Raw genomic sequence first — 21,115 nt, forward strand, 5'->3', positions numbered from 1 at the left:
CACCACTACTGTCTGCTTCTTCCCACCTCCCTCATGTCTCTGATGATGAAATCATATTTTCTGATGTTGAAAAACAAAATTAGCATGCAGCCACCTCATTTATCCGGTGACCTTTTAAAAATTAAGCCCATTTCACAAGGCAGGAGTACAGTCACTCATAAAATTCATCATAGAAGAGTGGCTGTCCAAAGGCATTGAATAAAAATCTGTGTGTGATAAAACTGTGTATGCTGTGTATTAAAATGCAATTTAGTGATAATACGTGCTATCCGGACACTTTCTCTAATTATATAAAGTCACATGTATATTATGTAGAATAAATGCTCATTTTTGCTTAGGTTATAATGATTAAGAATTCTGTCACTTCTGAAAGATGAAGATATCTAATTCAAGGTGTTGAGTCTCAAGAAGTCATTGCTGTGGGATCTGGTGGTATTTATGGAATTCTCCCTGTCAAGAACAGGTCTGGTCCCAAACTGAAGAGCAGACACTGCCTTCTATACTGTAAGAGCCAAGTCCAGTAAGTCTAAGCCTGAGGCTCAGCTTTGTAACACATCATAAGAGGACAGAATTCAACTATCCTTTGCCTTTTAATGTTGTTCCAAGATATCCTCTTGCACACTGGATTGATTTGGTCAGGACAGGACTGAGCAGTGCACAACCCAGTTCCTCAGCCATCTCCAGTTTGGCTCCTCCTAAACAAATTGCTGACCCTGGGAGTCTGGAGCAAAGGGCAGCAATGGGGATAGCAAAATTATGGGTGAAAGGACATTTTGGTTTTTTCTCTTCAAGTTTTGTTATCTACATGGTTAAAGACAGTACAAAAATGTTTAAAGAGGAGTGGTTAAAGAGTACACCAGTACTTTCTAGTCCTTTAACTGGTTTCTGGGAACATTTTTTGGGGATGAATCTGTTTTTACCATTACTCTTACTGGCTTCAGGTTTTGGCTTTCTTCTCTTTTTCCTTAGCCAATAGAGTTCAACTAGATTTACTCTCAAGGTGTAAGTTTGGCCTCAGTTTCTCACTATACCAGATCCTACTCTGAAAAGATAAGTCCTGTACATGCTCCCTCAGTTTTTAGCTTCTATAATCTGAAGGGAAGGATTTGAAAAGCCTCTTCATCCTTTCCATGGATTCATTGCCTGGCCTAAGTGCTCCATAGAGTTTAACATATTTCATAAATAACAGAGAATTGACAGTAACTATGCAAAATATACTAATAATATTATACAAATAGGTGATCTACTATCCCCTGCTTCCTAATAATGTGGTTTTCAAAATTGCTTATTCCTTGGGAGTTGATTAGAAAATAGTGATGAACTTCCAGACCCTGGGCTGAAATAATGCAGATGCTTTGTTTCTGCCAGTAGCTAAGAGATCAAAAGGATATACACAGAAAAAAAAAAAAAAGAAAAAAAAAAAAAACAAAACCAAAAAACAAACAACAACAAAAAAACCACAGGAAAGAAAGAGATACAGACACACAGGCTGGCATTAGGAGAGAACTTTTTGGAGAAAGTCCAAGATAGGGATTTTCTGGGATCTGGAGAATGGCATGTCTTGGAGAAAGGCAAGAATATACCTAAGAGATTTTGTTTTCTAATGTTAGTTTTCCCATAAATTCTTATACTTTATGGAAGCTGTCTGGGCACTATTCCATTGTCTCTGCTCCTGAACTCTTACCTGTGCTCATGGGGGATCATTGAATTCCAGGCCTGACACTGGATACCACTTTTGGTAACAGATATTGTTCCTTTATAGTCTGCTCCTTTTCCAATGATACAATTTCTGACATAATCTATTGAAATAAAAGAAGAAATGAGGGATGTGGTTTATGTATGAAAAATTAAAGTTCATCTTCTGCTTTCGCATAAAATAATTATTACCATTTACCTACTTAAATCTTAAAATACTGTTTATTTGTTGATATACATGCCTATCTTTTTTTTTTTCCCCAAATATTGATCACTATCTGACCCCCAAAAAATCCTGGAAATTTTCCCAATGTATCTGATTGAAAAAACTCCATGTCTGAGGACTTATGTATCCTACGCATTAACGAGGTACATAAGAGCAATATTAAGCAATAAATGGTAACTCATACAAGCTCACACTGAGCTGCTCAGTAGTAAACTGATGTACAAAACTGAAACTAGTATGCATGACAGTAGGCAAATATGTAGATTGGAAAACTGACCAACAGCAAGTATGTAGACAAATTTGCATGACAGCAAACTCAGGGTATGTGTAAATAAAACTGTAGGATGCAGCTTTCAAAATGCATGAAAGCACCCATGCCCAGGATGTTCCTACAGCCAAAAAATCACTGACTGACCTCAGGGGTTCTTTTTCCCCTCCCTAGCTGGGAAAACAAAATCAGTAAATAAATCAGTTACCCTTCTTTTCATACAGATCAAACGCATGGTCTTGCTTCTTTCTCACACCATTTGTCAAGCTGTTGAAGGATAACCAATGGCACCGTTTTGTAACTCTGTCATAAGCAAAAGCCCTGCAAAGAAAATCTGGATGAGAAAAAAATCTCTGTGTGGTTTATAATAATGACACATGGCCTGCCAAGGAGCATGCAATGACATCAGATTTATTTTTACTGGGAAAGTCAGAGAAACAGTCCAAATTACAATTTAAACCCACAACTGTGCTGAAAAGAGCAAAGAAACAAAGAAATTAAATTGATGTGGTCATTACATTAAATACCAGTTTGGTTGTTCACACTAATCTAAGAGTTCCCTTGTCATTAAAGATCTTTATTTTAAAACTTAGATAAATGTGACTGAGACAACATTTGTGTCCTCAGTTATGCTGCTCCCTGGGAGAGGAAAAAAAAAACAACTGTGAAGACTCAAACATCATCTTTGCTATCATTACAATATGCCTCTGAAATAGTTAAGTATCTCACACTGATGGATTGAAGAAAATTCAAGCACAAGGAATCTGTTTCTTGCCTAGAACAACAGAGACTGTTTAAAAACAAGATTTTTTTACTTATATTTTTAATAATAAAATAAACTGTGATAGTGTACCTAGAATCTTTCCTTGCTCACTTTTGTTTTCCTTTTTTTTTCTCTTATTTTAAACTGCTTTCTAGGAGTGAGTACATGTGTTCTGAATTGGCTAGATATGGGGGAGGGCAAGAAAGACAAAACCACAGAGTAAAAACACTTTATTTCATTACTTGAAATTAAAAATGCAGACAGTTTTCTCCTATAACAGTTTTGAAAGGATAGTCTTTAACTAGCGGTAAAATACTTTAAAGGATTTTAAAACCCCAATTGACCGCCTTGGAGGGGGAAACTTTTTTCCTTAATTTTTTCATTTGAACCAAATAACAAATAACTAGCTTACCATAAAATCTACATTTTTGTCACTCATCCCATACCTTCTAAGATATTTTATTCTGATCTGAGAAGGCATTTTAACACTACTTGATAATATCCAAGAGTCACACAGATTTCTTACACTTCATCCATACTTTGTCTATGCCATATTCTTCAGCACTGCATCCTTTAACAAAAAGTTCCTTGATCTTCGTTTAATTCACCATACAAGCTTTCTGTGTGAGATCTTGCTGGCTTCAGTTAAAAATGTTACAAGATCCTATCCAATCTCCCCAGTCTTCTCTCTTTCAAACATCTTCTTCATTATCGTTTCCATCACCAAACAGATTTTTCATCCAACTGCTCTCTCTACTCTGTTGACTCCAAATGTTTCCAACCTGCTAACCTTCATCCCTCTGCCCTTGTGCAGCCTTCTGTTCTCTTCTGGCTGATTCTCAAATTTGAGCATATCCAAGTGCCTCTAACTCCATCACTCACAAAAATATCCTTGACCTTTCCTGCCTTTCCAATTACGTTCTCGTTTCCGCTCCTCCCTCCTAAAGTGGGAATGCAGAATGCACTGTTTACAAACTATTCTTCCAGTTTTTGCCTTTCAGATGCCTTTTGGTTTCTTTCCAGTTTGGCTTCAACCAGTTCTGCACATAAAAGTTTGCAACAATCTTTTCTTGGACCCAAATCTGGAGGGTTTTTGTACCTCCAAAGTCAACATATTTGAGCAAATTCTTGGACTTTCTTCTACTGATACTGCCGATCACAACAATTTTTTTTTGGTTTCTCTTTGTACTGAGGTATTCTGTAGATTTTCTTGCAGGTGCTGAAATTCTGTTGTCTATACTGAAATCCCTTCCTGGGTAAATACAGGCATTCCAAGCAGATACCAAAGGATAAGACAATGACAACTTTGCAGCTAAGGAATGGACACACCTGCAAAAGTCACCTGTATAGTAAATAAAAGAGTAACTGTCGTGATTTTTTTCATCCATAGGGTTTGTTTTGGGAAAAACCCCAAAGATGACTGTAGGAAAACAGAGGGAGTTTCACTGCTGAGGATGGTGAAACAAAGGAATAGAACAGTTCAGAAGCAGCTTGATAAAACTGACAGGGAAGGCAGAAAAAGAGGCTCAGGGATTTATGAAGTCAAAAACACAGTGTAAGTGAATCTCAGGAGTTCTTTGATGGAGGATTTTAGGAATAATGTCATAAAAAAGAAACAAGTCTAGATAAGGATCTTGTTACTCAGCTGGAAATGAACAATATCTGTGTAAGCATGACAGCAAAGGGAATAGAGGAGGTGTCTGTTCTCAAAAGTTACATATATAAGCTTCAACAAAAAAAGTGTTAGAGTTAAAACCATCAAGGATTAATGATTAAACAATAAAACACTCAAAATTTACTTGCATGTGACACAGAAACTCATAATGAAGAATCTTAATTTTCCCCCGCCTCCAGAAAATAAGGAGTACCTGAACCTTTGCAAGACTGTAGTGCCTGAAATCTGCTAGTTTTACCAGTTTCTGGCAAAAAAAAAACTTAACACTGTTCCTGCTTGTGTACCTCACAGTGCACAGGCACAGATGTTGTTGCTCCCAGTAGTACTGTCACAATTATGTTACAAAGCAATTCCATTTTTAATTCTTACATAAAGCTTACATACAGAAAATAAAACATCAGTGCTGTGACCCAAGTGATGAAGAACTGCTGCATGGATGTGGAGTATAAGAATCAAGCCATGAAAATGTCAATAAACATAGGAAATTTCAAGTCTCATATTTCAAGCATTTAAAATGTCGTTTTGTGTTACTTCTTATTTTAGAATGCTCCCACAGCAGGCAGGAAGCTAATTGGTTTTCATTTAAGTTGGCAACAAATTTCACCTTGTAATAACCATGTACTGGTATGAAGTTAAAGACTGGGATCCTAGAAATAAAGGGGAAGCATTAGTAAACACTGGATCCTTTAAAAGGGAACACATGCAAAATGTGTGTTTACTGTAGCATCAAAGAACAGTTCACACTGCAAAAGGATCCATATGGGGCCAAAAGAGAAACCACAAGAATGCTCTGAAATCCCTGTGGAGAAAATACCATGCACTCTGTGCACAATGGTAGCACAGGCAAGACCTCATCACCTACACCTCTCCTGCTAAAGCAGGTTTTTAGCACCTTCCCTGCTAAAAGCCCACCAGGGAAAGCAGGAATTCAGAGAGTAAGTCATCAGGATCTGCAATTCTTCTCCAGATTCAGTGTAATGTAATTGCATGACAGATTGCCACTCTGTTATCTGTGAGCTGGGCTTTTCCAAGCTGTACTCTCAAAGTCCCTCATGTCTCCTTTATGTTGTTGCATTGAATCATTAAGGGAGAAATTGCCCTCTAAGATATCCATCAGACACTTTGTAAAAAAAAGAAGCTACAAAACATGAAAACATTTTAAAAATTCTGAGAGACTCTAAATTAATTTTATTATAAAAGAGACTAGACACATATATTAACTTGCTCTTTATTTTCAGAACACAAAAGATAGCATCTGGAGCAACTACAAGTGGCTTGAGACAGTTTTCCTAAACTCCTGCTAGAATATAAAATTGTTGTTTTCTTGGAGTTATTCAGGGTTTTTTTTATACTGTGATACTTAATTTTGCAATACTTCTTGCTGCTGCTCATCAGAACTCAAGGATGTCTTGCTGTATTGAATATAACCTGTTCCTTTTGGCAATGACATCAGTGGAAGCCCTGTCAATAGGGAAAGGTGTGGCTTGTACCAGGTGAAAAGTATCAGTGCCTGGAAAATATTTTCTATCTGAAAAAAGTTATCTCTGCTCATGATTTACACATATAAACAGAGTACAGAATTATCCAAATGAGATCTTGCAACAATGAAATTAAAGGTTTACTGGAGAATTTAATGACAGTTGAGAACCTTCTCTGCCAAGGAAAAATATTTGTTGTCACATTTCATCCAGCTTCCATTTGTGCCAATTGCCAAAACTGTTTTATGTTTCAAGTTCAGGCTCACGTTTAGCCCAGTACTCACCAGTACACAAGTCATCCACTCTCTCCAAGATCTTCTGCAATGCCTTTCATTGATTACTAAAGGTCTAGACTAAGAGAGGCCAGGGGGATCATGTAAGTCTAATACATCAAAAAAATGATAGTGATTTGTTCCAAAAAATAATAGAGAGTGTGTACAAGGCAGACAAGTGATCAGCTGCATGATGTGTTTCTAAGAGACAGCAGATGCTGGAGGATAGCTATCCAGAGCCCAGGTTTGATTCCACTGTATCAGATTTGCAGCACTTGCCAGTGAACTTCAGCAGGGCATGTGTCTGTGCTCCATGTGTGAGGGTCTCATTGATTTCAGCAGGAGTAATGTGCAAAGAATGAAGGCAGAATATGGTCTGAAGTGGTGCTGAAACACTGCAGCTGTGATGTGTGACAATAACCATTTTATAAGAGACATAAAAATCTCAGAATGTTCACCTAATGCTACATTGCAGCCCAAGTCATCAGCATCCTAACATGAGTACATTTCAGCTGTGTTATGGAAAAGATTACAGATTGGACAAGCTAAGAAGACAGACAACTCAGATAAAGCCTCAGAAAAGACTGACACTCTCTGGACAGGTAGAGCAAGGTCACTGAAATGAAAAATCACAGTCTTAAGGTTGTTCTCGGTACAAGCTACCATTGATGACATTTACAGAGAGACCTTTGATCAAAGGCTTGTATATGTGTTTCCTTGGGGGAAAAAACAAACAAAAGAGATACATAACTTACTTGCAAGTGAAGGAAAGGCCCTTGTTCCTGCTGCATCTCTTTGCACATTGCTCTGTAGTATTTAACAGCTTTGTTTTTACTTCCAGTGTTTTGTTTACTTTAATGAGCATCAACTCTCCTGTTTTTTTGAAGTCATGAAGAGGATTTCTCTTTTTGCCTTTGCCCTCTAAAAAAAGAAATTAAGAATAAGAAGAAAAAAACCACAACAAAATAAAATATTGTTAAGAAGAATGCTGAGATTAAGGATGGCATTAGATATGGATAACATTTTCTAGGAATTATCTTCAGAACCTAAAACATAGAGAATCTCTCACAAAAATAGGTTATTAGCATATAATGCAGAAGAATTTATTATTTTAGACAATGAATTCCATTTTTAAAACCAAAATAGTAGGAAGTATAGCAAAACCAGTTTCAAATAAAGATTGCATAATGCTGTAAAAGGGTAAAAGTCCTCATCCTTTGTGAATTTTTTTCAGAACCTGAAAAATATGCCCAATAATTATCTGAGATCCTGTAAATACTTCCATGAAAAGCTCAAGTGAAAAAGAATATCACTTGCTGAATGCAAAAAGCAGTTCTTAAAACAATACACTTATCACAAATTGTGAAAAAAATCGATTCTGGAAGTGACACAAAGTAATAATCACACTGCTTCAGTGAAGACTCTGTGTGAGTGTTGTGTCCAGTCTAAGTGTGACTGAACTAGAGTTGTAGCTCACAGAAAAGATTATAAGGTCAAACAGAGGCCACAGCATGGAAACAGTCTGCAGTGTTACAAAGATTCCTGCAAAAATGAACAAAATGATCTTGCTTCCATGTCTCTATTGAAAAGCCCAGAGGAAGAGGTATCAAATTGAGGGAGGAAGATTGGCTAAAGATGTTTGGCTAAAGTGCAAGTGGAAAGGTCTTTGTTATCTGCAAGAAAATTCCAGAATTTTCCCAATATTTATTTGTACTTTTGCTTTGCATTCCATGAAAACCAGTCTACCAGTGAAGGCTATTCCATTGTCTCTGAAGACAGATGAGCACATCTGGAGAGTAACTGTCCCTATTCTGTCAGATGAGTGACATAGGGAGAATAAATTGCCCTGTGGATCTATTTCTCCTGTTTCACTCAGTGATCCCAGATGATCTTTTTGGATTAGATGGCTTATCCACATAAGGTTAGGTGAATAAATTCCTCCTTAGTTTACAGAGTAGATAATAGTATTTTCCGTAACTTCTTTCCATGTAACTGTATTCACAGCTGTCCTTTCATTTTCCTCTACAGACTCTGCAACAATAATAGAACACAAATGCTCAGGTTCAATTTATTAAATTTCACCAGAGGTTTTCCAATAGACAAAACCTCATCCTAGTGCTCTGAATAGATCCTCATGCACATGCAGAGTGCACTTAGGCCAGTAAAGTTTTGCTTGGTGCACTCTGCAGAAGCTCAGAATAACTGTAAATTGCAATAGCTGAGGCTCTGAGGAGTTACTGCCAGCTCCATATACTGGAAACCCAAAGAGAGCTTAGGAGTGTTCCCTTTGAGAACGTCCATCCTGATCACTGAGTTTACATTTGCACTGGATTCAGCTAAATCACACCTCTCAGTGGTGAGTTATCCCTAAAACATCAAGAAACTTCCATCCTGATCACTGAGTTTACATTTGCACTGGATTCAGCTAAATCACACCTCTCAGTGGTGAGTTATCCCTAAAACATCTAGAAACATCACAAAGACATCTACATTAGATCTCATCATGCTTCAGCTTTAAAAAAAAAAAAAAAAGAAAAAGAAGCAGAATATCTCTGCTACAACATCCCTATAAAATAACCTTCCCCCCATCCTCCTTTCTTTCCTTTTGAACTGATGAAAGTAAACTATGCTACTCCCCAGCATCTAACAACTCACAATTTTAATCCCAATCACAAAAAAAGTTAAGAAAAGAATTTATTTATCTTTAAATATAACTATTATTATCATATGAAGATGCTTTTGATCAAAAAATCCAATGTTAATAATTTTGGTGTTGTGTTAGGGACCCCTATCAGCTCTCTTAAGCATTATCAGCCTTCTGTATGTGTAGTGCACATGCACCCAAAATGAATCACTGCTTAGAGAAATGTTATGGTAATGTTCTCATCCTAAGAAACCTGAACCTGTTACTGGAAACAGTTGTGTCTACATTGAAGCTGCTTTTTTTTGTTGTTGTTGTTGTACCTGTGATAGAAACAAAGTGCTTCAAAAGGATTGCATTTACTCCTTAAGTCAACCACAGAAAAACAAATCTTCCATAAAACTTTTGTGGTGTATTTCTCAATCTATTATCTTCCAAGACATAGTTGTTAGTTTTATGTTGTCTCAGCCAAGACTTTTATGTCAAGTGGTGGTAAGAATCTGTAGAGAAATATCAAAGTGTTTTCTTTCAGTTCCTGATACTAACATTTCCCATCTAGTGATAAGTGTCATTATCTTAATTCCCAAGATAACAGCTTCTTAAACTCACCAGCCAGCCTGCAAGAATATGATTTAAACAATCAAGAAATTCTGTTCTGCCTGAAAAATATGGTACAGAGTTCTGCTTTTTCTTTTTGTCCTTCTTTTCCTAGCAGTTGTCCAAAGAGGATTATGGGTTTGATCTTGCATTTAGCAATTCATAACAGCCTGATTTAGTTTAGCTTTCAAACAACAACATTCTATGTCTTCCCTATAATCCAAGAGGCAAAGGGCCAAGTGCATCTGTGGTGTGACTGTTAGAAACATCAGAATAATGCAAAGCACTACTTTAACAATTCTCCCAACAAAATATATGAAAACAATATTCTTTTTGCATCAAACTAGGTGCATTTATTAATAAAAAGTTAACTCAAACAGTGTCTTAAGCATGCTCCACATTAAAGGTTAGTAGGCAGCATGCATACAAGGTAACTAATTTGTGATTGTCATTCATTTCAATTTTTTAAACTTTGATTTATCAGGCTTTCTTCTCATTTTGTGAGCCATGTCCTCTGATGTTGTCTGTCGTTTCATATCACATTACCAGGGAAGTCTGACATTCCACTTAAATTTGAAAATATTAGCAGCTGATTCAAACACAAAGGAATCCAGTCAAATATGAACCAACATTTTTTTCTTCAACAGAAACAACCACTATCTAAAAATATTTCCCCAGTCAACTTAAAAAAAAATCTTAAAAAGGTGAAGATGGTGCCTTTTTCTGTTTCTTAACGTGAAGTTGAACAGAAAAGAGATAAGCTCAGTCAGTGCCCAAGTAAATTGGAAATGACACATCTGCTCTAGTAGGATGCAGCATTGGACAAGTGCTCCCTAATCTCAAAAGGGATTTCCAGAGTCTCCCTGCTGGTGTTCCCATTTTCATAAAAGACTTTAAATATTTACATAAGAAAAGGGGTACCTCACAGGGAAAGACATTTACCTTGGAGCTACAAGAACTCACCTTTCAGTTCCCTTACTAAGATTTTCAAATGAGGTTTCTGAACAGTCTTCTCAGATAAGAATCATTGACTGAGACTGCTATGGGGCACCTGGAGGAAAAGATTTCCAACAATACCTTTTCTTGGAGCAGTTCCAGTCCATGTCAAATAATTTCAATAATCAGAGATAAAGAAAACTGACATTCTACATCATTTTTTTAAGAAAACTCACTAGCAAGTTCCAGTGACTGTGTTCTAGAACCTGCTTCACTTTACTTTTAATAATCTTAATACAAAACAGAACCAGTAACACAGAGAACTGTGAGCAATGCAGTTCACAGTATGCTATAACATAGAGGGACAGTTTCTTGATTAACAAGAGAAACTGGTTTGAATCAGTAAAGGTGTTTGTATTTTGATCTCTCTTTCTCTCCAGGTATTCTGTAATCACGGGGCTGATAGAAAAATGTCAGCAGTATAGCTTCTTTTTCCCTTCTGGCCTTGTGTCCCACACCAAAAAAGGGCTCTGGGTTCCCAAACCACCACATCACTCAGTTCTGTAACTAGCTGATTATGTTGTGTATCTCAAATTACAACTTACACCTTGCAGAACAAAATCGGTCTGACACTGAGCTATATGAGAGTATAGAAATTCAGTAGTTTCAGGTTTTTTAGAGTTCAAACAGCTAGGCAACTCACATTTTACACCCTCAGGTCTTAGTATGATCACAAAAAGTATTTGGTTTTGCATTATCTATTTAGTAGTAAAAAACCTACAACAGCAAATACAATACCATTTTTGTGGTAATCAAAATAGCATACAGGGTGTCATGGGGCCCAAAGATCACCTTTGTTCATTACAATGAGATCAAAACATTACTTGTGTTATCTACAGTAAAATTTTACAAGGAGATTACTTGAATTTATCTGCTTCATTGGTAATCCCTTTCTCCTTCCTCTACCACTCCAGCTTTTTCTAATAAAGATGTACATTTTAGGCTGCAAAGTTATGGTCTTACAGAGCACAACTGGAGCATACTGGCTGCTTCCCCTGGAAAAGTCTCTACTTCTATGGACTTGTTATAGGCTCTAGAAATCTTTTATTAAATACCAGTTATGATGCACTCAGCATGTCAGCTTCCAGGGTTTCCAAATTTCCCTCTAGTCTATGCAAAAGTTGGTACTTTCTTAAAGAAACACATCTTGAAGTCTCCTGAATAGGTAAGAAAATTTATTCCTCTTGTTTCTTTTTAATTTTGCATCTCACTTTGTTATACAGAACAAAACCATCCAAACTTAACAACAGGTTTTCCAAATGGGAAGATAAATACATTTAAATTAAATGTTTATGTTTTAATTGAGGTTCTTAATGAAAACTTCATTCTTTGTGATTGAGTTTTATTTCCCTTTTCTGTTTATTTAGACTTGCAGAACTTGAGCATTTTAATATTTATTTGCTTTGAAAGCTAAACTTTCAACTGTGTGGGCACCATTTATAACTTCCAGTTTTTAATGAATATAAACACTCATCTAAAAGCATGACTGTTCTTTGTTTGTCAGATGTCAGAAACAAACTAAATCTATGAGAAAATAAATGAAGATAATTAAGATACCTGAATTCCTTAGACTAGCAGATGCTGTCAGAGAACTGCAGGAATCAACTGCAGTCCTTCCAAATGGAGAATGAAAGACAAAACAACATGACATGAAGAGAAATACTTAAAATAGGGAAATTGTCCACACGCTGTGCAGGAAGCACAGAGAAGCTGATGATTCAAAATATATTCCAGTGAAGAAAAATGGTCATATAAAGTGACACAATTATTTCAGAAATATAAAACAGACATAGGCACTGTTTTTAGTATCAACTGGCATATTAGATCTCTGTTTAATATTTTGCATCATGTTTGTAATGAAATTAAGCCACTTGACCTTGAGCAGTTAACAGATGGACTAATTAGAGATTGACTTATTTATGTTATAATTGATAACCAGGTCAGAATGCTAAAATGAGATTTGTTATTAACTTAATTTTGCAAATAATCATCACTGCAAGATAAAGAAAACTGGATTTTCCCAATGAGCTAGGACATAAAATTATGAGAGAGGAATATCATGTGATTTAAAACTTGGGCATAGGGTGGGGGGAAATCAGAAATCTACCATCATATGAAAGATCTTTAATTAAAAAAAAAAATCCTCAACTTTAAACACACCTGAAATAAATGTAGGAAAGCACAGTTCAATACAGTAAACATATCAAACATTTTATCAGGGGACAGCATAATTGACAAAAAATGCATGGTAGCTTATAACCATAAGTTTCTTATACCATAAGTTTCTTTTCCCATCCATAAGAATGGGAAAAAAAAAGTGCAAAGCAAAAATCTGCAAAACAATTTATTATCACAGTGTCAGATAAATCAAAGCAGAATGCTTATCCCAGTGTAAATATTGACAATTTTAAAAGAAAATTAAAAACAAAGTATGTTTATGTACACAAAACAGAATTTGGCAGAACTTGTGTAACAAGAAAAAATCAGTGAGTGGGGTTTGAAAAAAAGCAACAGTTCTCATCATATATGGGTTGAAACCAGTATGCAAATACAGTGAGGTGTTTAGCTTGTCTATAAAATACGATAGAAAGGATAGTTTTAATAAAGTTTTTCCAAGACAATGCTTCTTAAATGATATAAAACATCGGGGTAAACTGTATTCTGCTGTGTGCCTCAGTATGATAGCGTAAATATAGAAATATAGGCTTCATCAAGAAAAAAAGAAAAAACAAACAAACCCAATCTTCACCAGATGGTGAAAGTAGATGTTACTAAATGCTTTTGGATACAACGTGCTTAAGTTAACAGTGTGGTCACAGAAATAAAAGAAAGGATGCTAAAGATGAATGTGGATCCTAACATCATTAATAGGGTCATCACAGTATTGTAATCTGTGTGAACCATTCAAAAGTACTTTTTCAATAAATACATCCAGGGCAATTTTGTCTCAAATCAAGAACAGGATCACTCTGACAAAAAGAATTAGTGCTCAACACTTTTTTTAACTTACTGTCATTTACTTTGACTTTTCCTTCTGCCTGTTTCAGTATCAGAAATATCCAGATTCCTGGCTAGAATGCAGAAAGTGAACACCTTTTCCAAATGACTTCTCATTTGGGGGAAAAGGAAAAAAAAATGCAGAAAGGCAGACCAACATAATGAGAAACTGGAGCAATCTGAGTTGTGCCCAAGAAAACAACTTTGTAGATTGGATAGGCTTAAAATGCCAGATTAAGTTTAATGCAGTTATTTATGTAAGACAATAATTTGGCGTAAAAGAAGTTTACCAACCATACCCAGAAAATCTGCAGTCAGCTGTATAGATGGAAAGTCACCAAAATAAAAGCAGCTGTCCAATGAGGCATCTCTAGCTTGTCAAAACTAAACAGTTTCTCAGAAGTACCTGGAGGATGATGTGAATATTTTAACTTCTGACATTTATCTTCTTGGCACAAAAGCCTTATGGGGAGAAGAACCACACAATTTTTAGAAAGTACTTTGAAATATATGTAACTATCCATACAATATCTGTATATAATAGATAATGATTTCCGTATTTCTACATTGGCTCTCAGTCTCGTTGTTGAGCAGATTCAGGAAATGCAAAAAGATATTTCTTTTTGGCTTTACATTACCACTCACACCACACACCCACACCCCCTTATTAGCAACTGCAAAGACTGCCATGTAACTGGGAACCCAACTTCATCTTTATGCTAAGTCCTGCCTTTGGAATCCACTCCTATGGTCAGCATGAAAACTCAAGGAGCTAAGGATAACACTAACAACTGATATATATGTTCTAAAATTGGATGGTAGCTGCAAATGGACAGATCTTCTCCTTCCAAGAAAAGGTTATCTGCTCAGCAGGATGCTGGGACCCACTGGCAGAAGCAAATGTGCAGCAGTTTGTACTCTGATTTACTGTATCTAACCTCTGGCTAAATGACTGAGAGGATTTTCCCTTGTAAGATTTGCTCTCTTACACATTGTGCACATGTATCAAATCCCCACCATTTTCCATTGCATTCCACAGTCTTTACAAGCAATTGGTGTCTCCTTTGAGGCACCCAGCATGGTGCACCCTTCCTTTGTGATGGTGCCCCAGCCAACCGGAATTCCGGGCGTGCAGCAAGGGGTAAGGAGAAAAGCACAAGTAGGCAGGGCAGGGACTGGGCAAAACAAAGGATGACAGATGGCTGAGGGCAGCAAAACAGCCCCTGAGAGGAGTGATGAGAGCCTTGCTTCATGTTGTATACATGAAAATAGTGCTGCTGGCCAAGGCAGCGAGTCATAGGAAAAGCTGGAGCCGATGGGGGGACAGAGGGAGCAGCCAGTCCCCAGCTGGGCCAGCAGCACCGAGGACTGCCAGGCACGGCTGGGCTCATCAGACAGCACATGGGTGGAGGCCCACAAGCCACTGAAAACTACAGCTAGATTTTGCCAACACGTTTGACTAATCTGGAGCATGTTCCCAGCTCTGCTTCCCACAGCGCTGCTTTGCATGGAGGTACTAACCACATTCAGGAACAGCTCTAAACCCTCGGGGCACTGCCACAAAAACTGACAGGAGAAGATGGGGTAACAGTGAGGACGTCCTCACCCCTTCTTCCCAGGTTTTTAGCTGCCATACTTTCCCCACAGCAAGGCTCAAATTTTGCTTGCATTATGGCAGTTGTCCTACTATCCTTGCTTCCCAAGTAAGCATGGAGAACAATCCTTTCTCATCTCCATGATCAATCCATTCTCAACTCTGTGCTGTCTTCCAGTCTCTGCCATTCCACCTCATCTTAATGCTGATGGGGAGAAAGTGAAATTCCAACATTCATCCAGTACAAGTAATTGCAAAACATCCAGGGCAAGGCTTTGTTTTTTTCCACATCATGCTTTTACTCAAAAAGAGGCCCAGTTATCCTGGTTTTAAACCTCCTTGGAAAAGTTTGAAATGCTTAAGTGGCAAACTAATGTTCAACATAAAGATCCAAAAGGGAGATATTCTGCTCTTGAGGGAGACTGCACATTTCCCTTCCAACCCTGGCCTCAGCTGAAGTATTACAATAATGACAGATGAGCTCCTCCAATAAGAGGCTTTCCTTTCCTTGACTTCAGTGGTCAATTTTCCACAGTTTTACGCAACATTTTAATCTCATGTCTTTCAACTCTATATTCTCCTGCTATGTTGCTTATGAAAATGGCATTAATAGAAACAGAAAATCTGTTAAGCAGGGTAAGTGCTGTATTACATGTGAGAGCAAAACAAGCAGCCCCTGGCACTGAGTACCAAAAGGATTCCATTAAACAGAAGGAATACACTCTTCCAACTGGCACAGTATCATTTCACTTTGTTGACAGTATATAGTATAATGATTATCTACAGCTGGGATGGGAAAATATAAATCACATTAATTTTTAAAAATATACTTAGCTATGCAGACCACAGGAATACACAACATTCAAAAATTGATTATGGCTATGGGATTTGATTTTTTTTTCTTTAAGTGATAATATATATAGGAACTAAGAGCTACTCCCACATCTTCATTAGCAACTTCTTCAGATCGTCCAAACTACAGAATGTGCTTTAAATAAATTTGAATAAACACACTTGGCTGACAGTCTTCTCACAGAAAAATGTATCTTTAATTTAAATAAATCTTTAACATTCACTCTTTTGCAACATGCCAATCTACTTGTTGCTTTGATTAAAGAGTCATTTTTAGTTTCACTAAATGAACATTATTAAAGAGATTCTTCCCAAGAATACTGAATAATAAGAATATTTGATCAAGAAAGAAAACTCCTTGATGAAGTTATTAGCTACAGATTAATTTCTTTGTGCAAGTGACAGAGACTTACAGGATATTGATAATGACTAGGCAGGCAGTCTATAGGAACCATGCACATTTATCTTTCATCAATCACAGTCTTATCTTTTATATATTAAAAGGAACTCAGAAAGTGATAGCGTAGACAGCTTGCTGACATTTAAATTTCTTGTGTTTTCTTCACCCTCCTTTTTCTTTACCCCTTAATATAACCCAACTGTATTAGTCAGCAACTTCTGTTACACAGGACATTGTCTTTGCACAGAACTTAGGGCATGGGATTTCAAACCCAGAATATTCGTTCACAGAAGAAACTAAATTCACCATTATGTACATTTGAAATCAGATTTGACAGAACAGCACTAGAAGTATGGATGTGCATTAACAAAAGACTTCCTTCATATATAGGCAAATCCTAATCTTTCTTAAAAACATCCCAGTAAAAAGGATCCAACATCCCAAAGACAACATATATGTTTACAAAGCAATCATTTACAGAAATTGACCAGAAATTTGTATTTTCATAAAGAAGTAGCACAACTTTCCCTTGCCTACAATGTAAATATACAGACACTCTTTTTGAAGATCATGTATTTTCAAAAACAAGGCAAGCAAAATGGCAGTGTGTGCTAAGAATCATCTTTCTTGCCAATGAGGCAAACAACAGGATTAATTAATTTTAAGGAAGATGGGAGAGGAAAATTAAGAAAGGCAGGGTTGTCAAGAAACTGTCACCATGAGAGCAGGTCAGAAAACAAGTCCTACTCTAGAAAACTATGAAGTTTTGGATATCTAATTTTTCTCCTCATCCAGGTGAACCATTCTCCCCTAAAATGGAGAGCCCATTGGTTAAGGCACAACCCTATTCATCAGCCCAGTACTGAAGGTGTCTTTCAGTCTCCCTCTCAAAATATTAAGTAGATCCAACATTCATTGAAGTTGGTAAACCACAGACCAGCACTAAGAGCCTACAGTCAGGGACAACAAGGACTTTCTCTCCCTCAAGAAAAACACCCTGAGCTACCAGGAGAGCAAATCATGACCTAGCTTATTATGAGCTTGGCTGTGGACTAGTTGAGTACCTTTGGCCCATGGAATAAAGTGCATGTGTGTGAGTGTGTCTGCAGTGTTTATTTTGCTTTTTTTTCCCTTAACAAGCCCATCAGTTGAAGAGCTTTTGTCACAGGTGAGGGCTTCTCAACAGCAGGTTACCACAAGCTTATGGCAATATCTCCTGCTGCATATTTCTCTGTCATTTGATTTGAAGGAAACAAACCCAGGAAAGTTTCTCTTTAACAGGAATTATTTTTGTGAAAAGTTTTGATGTATCAGCATTTTCCAGTAAAAGAAAACCAAAACATTTTCTCAGAAAATTCCTAACCAGCTCTAGTCATCACTTTTCAGAGAAGCTGCATGTCCAAAAAATGGAAATTCCAATGTACGTAGAAAAGGAGTTCAGAAAAGTATAGTATCATAGTGTCTGTATCTCTGTGTCACCTGCTAAAGAATGCCTGTGAAAACAATATCCTCAGTGAGCAGACTGAGCACAGAAGCTGTAATGAGATTGTTCAGCATCCTACAGAACCACACTCTTCCTTGCAGGGGGAAAACAACAGGTTTTACTGCACGTGATGCTGCCAGTCTGCTTTTGACTTGCCCACTCAGCTCACAAAATACTCCACTTTGAAATTTCATTTCAAAGTATTTATTTTTTAACTAGAAAGCAGTCTTGGAAGCCATGAGCATGCCATACTGTGCCTGATGCCCTCAGATATTGCCCCAGAACCCGCTGCCACAGTTCCCTGCCCTTGCTTTGCCTGCTCCTGGCAGATTCTTTCCCTGAATTGTGCCTGTCCTTTGTTTCTGTCTGTGCAAAGGTCTGACCCTAACAATGTTGCCGGAAGGAAGGAAAGGTTTGTAGAAACCTTTACAAACTTTTTTCCTTAAACGTCTTCCCAGAGGGCCAATAGAAAGCACAGAGTTGGCTCTTCAGATAATCAGACCAGGGGGGACACTTCAGGAAAGAAATTCAGCTAAAGAGCATCCAGCACTTGATTACTTATTGTTCGTTCCTTCCCCCCCCCCCTCCATCTCCCGGATTTCAGCGGGAACATCTAATGAAATTACAAGTATTTCAGTCTGGAAATAGCACGCTCATGCTGTTGAACTTCAGCAAGGACATTCCCGTTCAGCAATGCACTATCCCGTGCTTTGGGTATTCCTTGTCAACTTCTGTTATTTAACATTTATTCTACCACTGGAAATTAAGGATACGCGGTCTCGCCTGATAACGACCGGGAGCACCTCTGGGCAAGGATGCGATTTCCTTTCCCCAGCTCTGCCAGTCCTGAGCGAGCCCCGCGCCCACTCCCGCGCGGTGCAGGCGCTGGCAGCGGCGGCCCCTCCGCAGCCCCGGGCCGGGACCCGCCTCCCTCAGGGCTGCGCGCCTCGTCCCGGCCGGCTCCGCTCGGCTCCGCGGCGCTGCCAGCCCGCCCGGACACGCGGGGTGAGGCGCTGCCAGCCCCACCTGCGGGCTCAGACCTGCGGGCTGCGGGCTCAGACCTGCGGGCTGCGACCTGAGGGCAGCGCCCGGCGCGCCGCCCCAGCGCCCTCCCTGCCGCGGCGGAGCGGGGGAGAGGGGCCGTGCTGCGGCTGCGAGGCGGCCGGGGGTCGCTAGCGAAGTGATAGAAGAACTGACCTGCCGCGGGGATGGCGGTGGGCAGCAGCAGCAGCTGGTGGAGCAGCAAGGCTGGCAGGAGGTGGGTGGCCCGCATGGTGCTGGCGGCCCCCCCGGCGGCTGGCGGGGAGGAGAAGGGGAGATGGCTCCTCGGAGGGACCCCGTGCACCGCCGGTCACTCGAGGAGGCAGAGTGAGCCGAGCTTTTTATTGCGATGATCTAAGTTTGTTGTGTGATTAACTGGAAAGATCTGGGTCCCAACTCCCTCTTACGGTAAGAAACTGTTTAACAACATCCCCTCTCTGCCTCTTCTTCTCCTCCCCTCCTCAGGAGCTGCCTCCCTTCCCTCCCACCCCTCAACCAGCCCAGGGAGAGGGCTTCCCCCGCCTCATCTCTCCCTCCCTCCCTCCCTCCTTCCCTCCTTCCCCCCGCCTCTCTCTCCATCCCTCCGGAGCTCGGGAGGAGCAGCCGGGCCGGGCCAGGTCCCTCAGCTCCTGCCCCGGGGCTGGTGGCTCCTGCGGCAGGGTTCCCTCACAGTCCCCATTGCCATCTCACCTGCAGCCAGAACAGACCTCTCCTTCCCTGCAGACGTGTCCCTTCACAGCGTCCCCCTTTCTGCACCTGCCCCTTGGCCTCATCACCAGGCAGCACCTCCATCCATTGCCCTTTCGCTGGGATTCTCCCACCACACGCACAATTTCACTGTAAGGAAACACCTTTCCTCTGACCTGCCCGTGGCCGCCCCCAGCCACCAGCCTGGCCTTTCCATCACCCTCTTTGGCCATCTGACAAATGCCACTTCCTCAAAATTGTGGCAGCTCTGGGGAATTTAAAGGTCAAGTATCATCTGCTGGCGTTGCTCCATGGAGACAATCTTCAGTCCAAAGCGATGCCTGACCTTCCTTCTGTTGCAGGCAAAGTCATTGTAATTTTTCTCTTGCACTTCATTTCAACCTCATGGAAGCAATGACATTGGGTTTTGTTTAAAGTCATGAGACCGGCCTTCGTGACATGCAAGTGTTCAAAAATAAACACTTGAGGAAAAGTTTTGCTGTAATTTAAACTGTTCCTTTCTCCCATGCATCCACCTACCATCTACGGCAGGAGTGTGTGACAACAGTGGAAACTGTTTCCCTCCATTTTCCATGAAAAACCAGAGACCCACATGTGGCCCCATGCCATGTGAGTCAGAAAAATGTGTCTCCTTCCCAGCCTGGACTCCTTTGCCCATATTGATGATTAGCACCTATGAGTGAAACAGGTATTCTTAAAAAAATAGATGGTTTCCCAATCCACAAATAACTTTTAATCAAGTATTTTCAACAGATGTGAGTGCGACTTTTTATCCAGTTACTTTTGCCCAGTGGCAAAAGTTAAAATTTCCATTTGGGAATTACTGCCTTACTAAATGAAAGCAAGGTGACAAAAGCAAAAAATTGAGAGACAGTCTGTTAAGAAAATATTTTGAACATTTGGTATTACAGGAAAAACACATTTGTGTGAAAAAAATACTTTCTGTTTCAGAATGAGCATTATTTCTAGAAGTTTTAGTTGATTTTTTTTTTTTTTTTGCTGTCCTCATTTTTCTCCCAAAAGTAAAAGTTAATTTTCAGGAATTTCTTGGAGATGTACTACCTGAGAAACAGAGAACACATACCTGAGAAACAGAGAACACTGGCCAACAACCTTGTGTGGAATCCTTGTCTACTGCAACTGATAAAACATGGATTTCTCAGGTTTTGTTTTCTGTTTTTCTCCCTGCCAAAGATAGACATAAGTATAAACAAAAAGCAGCAAAAATAATCATATCACCATTCTGAGCCCAAAATAGCCACATTCTGCTAACCAGATGTATTTCACTTGTTGTCCATGCATGTGTTGAGTGACATTTTTTGCAGAGGACAGAATCATGCACCATTAAAATCAAGTAGAGTGTTTTACCACTGACTTCTCTGAGGGGAATATTTGGCCTGTATTCAGATTCCTCCTAAATTTTAGGAAG

The 21,115-nt window shown here is 39.0% G+C and overlaps 1 protein-coding gene across 1 annotated transcript in view; it reads right to left on the reverse strand.

The window, feature by feature from the left end:
- HGF (hepatocyte growth factor) overlaps window positions 1–19,360 on the reverse strand; it is a 57,425-nt gene extending 38,065 nt beyond the window's left edge. Inside the window, exons 1-4 of the mRNA XM_071424019.1 lie at window positions 19,135–19,360; window positions 7,133–7,298; window positions 2,398–2,510; window positions 1,685–1,799 (exon numbers count right to left, since the gene is read on the reverse strand). Coding sequence (XP_071280120.1) covers window positions 1,685–1,799; window positions 2,398–2,510; window positions 7,133–7,298; window positions 19,135–19,210 — 470 coding nt within the window. The 5' untranslated portion in view covers window positions 19,211–19,360. The remainder of the gene's footprint in view (window positions 1–1,684; window positions 1,800–2,397; window positions 2,511–7,132; window positions 7,299–19,134) is intronic.
- Window positions 19,361–21,115: the final 1,755 nt, after the last annotated feature.

The sequence above is a fragment of the Agelaius tricolor genome, unplaced genomic scaffold (genome assembly GCF_023055355.1).
Source record: "Agelaius tricolor isolate 1412-34295 unplaced genomic scaffold, bAgeTri1.0.p SCAF_3, whole genome shotgun sequence".
Taxonomy (NCBI): Eukaryota; Metazoa; Chordata; class Aves; order Passeriformes; family Icteridae; genus Agelaius; species Agelaius tricolor.